The sequence below is a fragment of the Drosophila rhopaloa genome, unplaced genomic scaffold (genome assembly GCF_018152115.1).
Source record: "Drosophila rhopaloa isolate 14029-0021.01 unplaced genomic scaffold, ASM1815211v1 contig_167, whole genome shotgun sequence".
Classification (NCBI taxonomy): domain Eukaryota; kingdom Metazoa; phylum Arthropoda; class Insecta; order Diptera; family Drosophilidae; genus Drosophila; species Drosophila rhopaloa.
The window spans coordinates 83,263-89,262 of record NW_025335047.1 but is presented as its reverse complement, the minus strand read 5'-3'; the positions used below and the strand labels follow the sequence as shown (position 1 = coordinate 89,262).

Sequence of the window (6,000 nt, the reverse complement as noted above, 5' to 3'; positions counted from 1 at the left end):
GTTACAATGTCTGCCAAACCTTGCGTTGCCCCACCAATAATACTTTCCGCGTCTGCTCTACGTATGGCAAAATTTTGAAAACGATAACTGACAGTTGGGCGGAGGCTAATAGACGCAAGGAGGTGGAGATTGTCATTAAAATGTTTCCGTTGCCACCAAACAACAACAGTGGCGCCCATTGTCAGTCGCCACTGCTAATCAGTGATGATGCCGAAAGGTATTCATATGCAAAACAGAAGGACGACGGTCCCATTATTCATTGCAAATGGCAAACGGAAGGGATGTCGTTCACGTTCGGGTAAGGCCCCAAACTTTGGCGGCGCTTAAGGTAAAATATAATCAAAAGCCGTGAAAACATTTTTACACGTCATTAAACTCAAATTCAACAAACCATGGCAGCGTATGTTACAGCTTCCCATGGATCGCACACACACATTTATATGGAATTAGAAGCCTTGCTGCGGATCTCACAGATACACTCCCACAAGGAGACTTCTCACAAGCTTGCAGAAGATTGATGTGCCTCGGTTGCTTAAATAAATTAAGGCTCCAGCCAAATTCTCGGGAAGTATTTTCAGGCTTTCCAACCTTGGTCCTGCAGCTAGTTTTAGGCGAAAACTGAAAATTAATGTGTAATGATTGCAGTAATCACACACTTCTTCAACGTTTATGAATAACGACTTTATGACAAGTTTCGCGGCAGTTTACATACAATGTGTATTTGTATATATAAATTAAGTTTAGTTGCATATAACAAACTAATTAAATTCACATTCAACTTTTCGAGGAAATCAATAAAACTTGATTTCCAGTTTAAAGAACAATTCCCGGGGGTCCGGCCCTTGATCCATAAGTCTTTGAATTATTAATTTTTAAGCTTTCGCCCACCACATAAAGAGTGACCCCAGGCTTTTGAATCGGCCTGTGGGTCAGTGAAGCACAAGTAATAGGGTGGTGCGAGGGTGGTGCGAGGGTGGTGCGAGGGTGGTGCGAGGGTGGTGCGAGGGTGGTGCGAGGGTGGTGCCCCACTCCTCTGGCTCATATGTGCTTGCACGCTTGAGTGCGCATTGGCAGACCCAAGTAGCCGAAGGGAAACATTATTAAAAAGTCCGAGAGAGAAACCTCAGCGAAAAGATAACAGCATATTGATTCAACATCAAATGCATTATGCATTAATTTTTAAAATCAGTTTGCTTCTTCTCGTCGCGGAAGTCTCAGCTTTCAACGGTTTTAACTTAAAAAATGACACAAAGCTGATTATTTTTGCTACACAGACAGGCAATTTGTCCAACTGCCAAAAACAGAATGTTATAAAAAACCGAACTCATACAATGCAAAATAAAACCCAAAAAATTCAAAATCAGACCAAAATGTTTGCTTCAGGCTTTCTGACAATCGGAGTAAAGAGAAAGGTCGTTAACTGACAGTTTTCCCCTCTGTTTGCATTACTTACTTTAGGTATTTCCTTGGTTGTGATATGAAATTAATAACTAGATTCTTATCTATTGATATTAACGAATACAAATTTGCAAATACATTTTACATATTAAATTAGAGCTCTGATTTCTTTGTGTTTTAACAGAATTGACTAAAATGTTTTTCAAATTAATTAGGGAGAGCCAAATTAATTTACATACCAAAAATGTTTGATGCTGGGCACTGGCATACATTAGCTAATTACAAAGTGACTATATCAGTTTGTTAGCCTGTTTAATTGTTTGCCCAAGGCCTTGTCCTTTCCTTGATTGTTTTCCTGCGGTGAAATATTATTTTGTGCACACACAGCAGACAATATAATTTATTAAATGCTGGTAGCGGATATTTTTAGCAACACAACTAAAATTTTTAAAATTTCGTTACCATAAAATAATTATCTCCACAAAAATTAAAAAAAATCTGACGATACTATTAACTTCTGAAATAATTTTGTAATAATTTAATCGACAGCAGTGACGCCATATTTTTTATATTAATGCAAGCATTAATTTAATTTGGCGAATCATATTTTTTGTGTATAGTGTAGCGTGAAGCTTACCAATTTCCAATTCGATGTGAAACACTTAATAAGGGCACGGCACCCGGTTTTTTAAACTGCGACTGACGTACCTAATTAGCCAGAAAATGCATTTCATAATTCGGGCCAAACAAAAAGATCGGTGGTAGCGGTGAAAAAGATAAGAAAAAAGAGCTGTCTGCGCACTTGTTTGTTAATGCAATTGTGATGCATCACTTAATTTATATACATTGTGCCGGCATATGCAAATATTTTTTGGGAACTGCCGCAGCTGGCCGACGGCATTGTCAGGAAAATGTGTTTATCGCTGCCATATTATTGGTTTAAGTGTTCTTTTTTTAGTTTTTAATTGCCCATATTAGCAAGGCAAATTTTGTGCTAATAACCGGTCAACAAGTTTTTCTTCCAATAATGGAGTTTCTGCCAATAAACACGCTGCGGACACATAGAAGCCCATTCAAACCCATACATGCAGAAGTCCGAAACAGATTTCCGCTTCCGTTTTGCATTATACGCTCTACTCTTGACGAGGTCGTCACCTCTCATAAATTATTGCAAACTGTTTGCATTTAATTGCATGGCTTAGTTGTTGTCCTGGCCCATTGTTGTAGTATTCTCGGTAGCTGAATGCAGTTGGTCTAATTAACTGCAACTCATCAGCTCGTTTATCCGATGGCCAAACAGTCGCCTGGGTTATATACGGTTTGAGAAATGGGTCAGTTGATGGCGTCTAATGGTGATGACTCGGTCCGAGAAATGGTTTATAATGGTGATAAGTTTGTCTGAGAATCGTCCAAAAGCACGATTAAAGCAAAATATTTTAAAAAACTAAAACTCAAAAACAAGGGAGTAATTCAGTTTCCAAAAAAGCAATTTGTTCTTACATTAAACAAATTAAATATACATTAAATAAATTAAATATCTGCCATTTGAATGGTATCAATTGGCAACATTAACCAAACAAGATCAGAATAATTTGTATGGTAAACAATTAAGAAGTGTCGAACAATAAACAAACATACCTATTTTATTAAACAATCCCAACTCATAGACTTACAATTATACAGCAGGCCAGTCAACGGGTGTTTCTAATCAAAAAGACTGACACTGATTTGGAAAATAAACTTCTCCTTTCGACCTAGTACTACAATGAGTGCCCCAAACTCCGATTGTGACCAGCGCAGCGAGACAGAGCATGTGTACGGTTGGATTACCGATCTTTGCTGCAAGGAAAAGCGCCTTTCGGCTATGTTGGAGCTCTGCGACAGACGCAGTCACATCGAGAGCCTGGGTCCCTTGCTGTGGCACTCCTTTGGAGCTGTAAGTGGCTTGCTGCAAGAGGTTGTGTCCATCTATCCGGCTATCCTAGCCAACGAGCTGAGCGGACAGCAGTCGCAGCGGATTCTCGCTGCCATCGGATTGTTCCAGGCTATGACCTCCCACCCCGTTATTGGCATTCAACTGCCAATTCATGTGTTATTTGATGCCATTGCTGAAAATGACCCCACAAACCAAATCCGTTGAGCACGTTCGCCTCTCAGTTCTGGGCGTCGTCTGCGGTCTACTGAAGTCGGATCACCCGGAGATCGTGGGCTACTTTCTGGGCACCGAATTGATTCCACTCATCCTGCGTCAGCTGGAACTGGGCTCCAGCATGAGCAAGGTGCTCTGTGCATTTATCCTGTACCGCATCTTGGAACACGAAGTAGGCCTAAAGTTTGCTAGTCGTAGATTGGCACGTCGGCTGCATCTGGTTCACACTTTGGCCAGGGTTGTGCACCAACTGACGCTGGAACCAGAGCCAAGGGTTCTCAAGCACGTGGTTCGGGTCTATTCGCGTCTGGCTGACCATCCCCAAAGTCTAGAGCTGATATTCAAGCACCTGCCGGCGCAGCTCCGGAACGGCTATTTCTGCCAGAAGAGTTTGCCGGGCTTTGAGAGTGCCTCACTGGAGCTGGCTGAACTGAACCGAAAACTGGTCAGCAGCGAGGCCGATAAGGACACAGGTAAGAGCCCCATAACCACCATCAACGCTAATTTACACCTCTTTTTTAGCTTATAATGAGTAAAGCCCTGCCGGGATACAATCGACGTTTCATTTTACACCTTGGCAATTTAACTCCTCCTAAACTCAATTCAGAAATATATGCACACGGCCAACAACCCAGATTCTTTATCGGGCGCCAAAAGTTGAACTTGCAAATTCATTTTTTTTTCGGTTTCTTGGGTATGATGATTTTAATGGGGTTGCTGGGAGAGCCTCAAGTTTGCGTAATGCAATAAACAGCTCGTAAATATTTTGATACCAATTTTCCGGGGTAATTGACTCGAAGGTACTTTGAGTGTCAAACAATAAATTCAATTACCAATCCATAGCCCCAAGAATAACAGCTCTTCCCATTCGGCATAACCCTTCGCAGCACACCCACACACATGACAGTTGGGCTTCCCATACACGTGCAATGGCTCGACTTTTGACATGGATACACCTAAAAATCTTAGAAGGAACAAAAGGCTGAAACAAAAAAGAAGTTGAGATACTGATGGTGCTGTAAACCAAATAAAGCGAAAAATCAACGAACAAGACGATAGGCACTTTGTGAGAGCAACACAAGTGGAAACAAACAAAAAATTAGGCATTTTGGAATAATAGTACAGCGCTTTAACACCATAAAACAATTTAATGTAAAATCAAATGATTTCGGAATATAAACGAAATACATTAAAATTGGTCTAATGGGATACCCGAATAAACAGGTATAATTATATTTTGAAAAGTGTGAGTATTTGAATATTTCATTCGATGGTTCGTTAGCAGGTCCCCAATGATAATCTAATAATCTTAGCTAACCGGCCGGAAATAGCTCAGTGTTCACCGAGGGTATCAACAACAGGGCAGCAACCGCTAGTACTGCGGGCAACTACAATGACAGTCAAACAATGCAAAATCAATTTGAATTTGTATCTCACACGCGGCGCAGTGGAAAAGAAAATGTCAAGGAAAACCCTTTTGGGTGAGAAAATTAGTAAAACAACCGCAATCTCTTACCAAATTGTTTCGAGGGTTGCCATTGCCTTTTTTCCACTCTGCATTAGCTTTGCCACGCAACTCAATCATAAGTAAATATCTGCGTCGCACACAAGCACGTCGAAATAAATAAAAAAGGAAGGAGAAAAGCGAATCCTATTATGCCCCCGGGTAAAATATAAACGAAATGTAGAGCAGCGGGCAAGTGGGAGTGCTGCAGAGGGAGTCAAGTAGCGGGTTGGCAGGCGAGACACGTTCTAATAGATTTTCCAGCCTTTCGCCTTTTGTGCTGGGCGGCCGTAAGTTTACACATGTTGCTATTGCTTGGCTTCCGGTCACACACCGATGAAAAGAAGGAATCCCGCACATACAGACATGTATTGAGGAAAATGTAAATGTGATCTATTTTATGATCTTTCTATATTTTTCCTTTACTTTTATTTTGTTACTTTTATTACTTTTGTCAATAAGCCTAGTTAAATATAAAATCCAAGTTTTCGAACTTGAATCCATCGGGGCGTTGTTAATAAATAAATTACATTTATATTTTTGTTCCAGTGTGCTAAACACAGTAGACACACAAACAAGGCTTAAGATCTGCCACAATTTAAGCTCGTAAATCCTTTATTCAATTTTTTTCCGCGATAAGCGCGTCAGAGCTTCAGAATCCGAAAAAGGATTTTAAGGCACAAATCGGCATTGATTAGGTAGCCGGAGAGGCAGTAGCCGTACGGCATATAAACCTGGCGCATATGTATATGCCCATCAATCTATGCAAATTGCTGGCAATTGACTGGCAAGCAAACCCGAAAATTATGCCATCGGCGCTCCACTGACAACAATGAACAATGAACAGGGCACCGACTGGCAATCGCAATCCCAGTCGAAGCTGCTGCCATTGACAGGAGGAAAACCTGGCGAGGATAGCCAGCGGGTGGTGGATAAAACGAAATGCAGG

At 41.0% G+C, this 6,000-nt stretch overlaps 1 protein-coding gene across 1 annotated transcript; it reads left to right on the top strand.

The window, feature by feature from the left end:
• Positions 1-3,113: 3,113 nt before the first annotated feature.
• LOC108040585 (CCR4-NOT transcription complex subunit 9) lies at positions 3,114-4,490 on the top strand. Its single transcript, XM_017118090.1, is given in 4 exon segments — positions 3,114-3,474; positions 3,476-4,020; positions 4,070-4,332; positions 4,391-4,490. Coding segments are annotated over 3 exon segments (870 nt in total). The 5' UTR covers positions 3,114-3,163; the 3' UTR covers positions 4,084-4,332; positions 4,391-4,490.
• Positions 4,491-6,000: the final 1,510 nt, after the last annotated feature.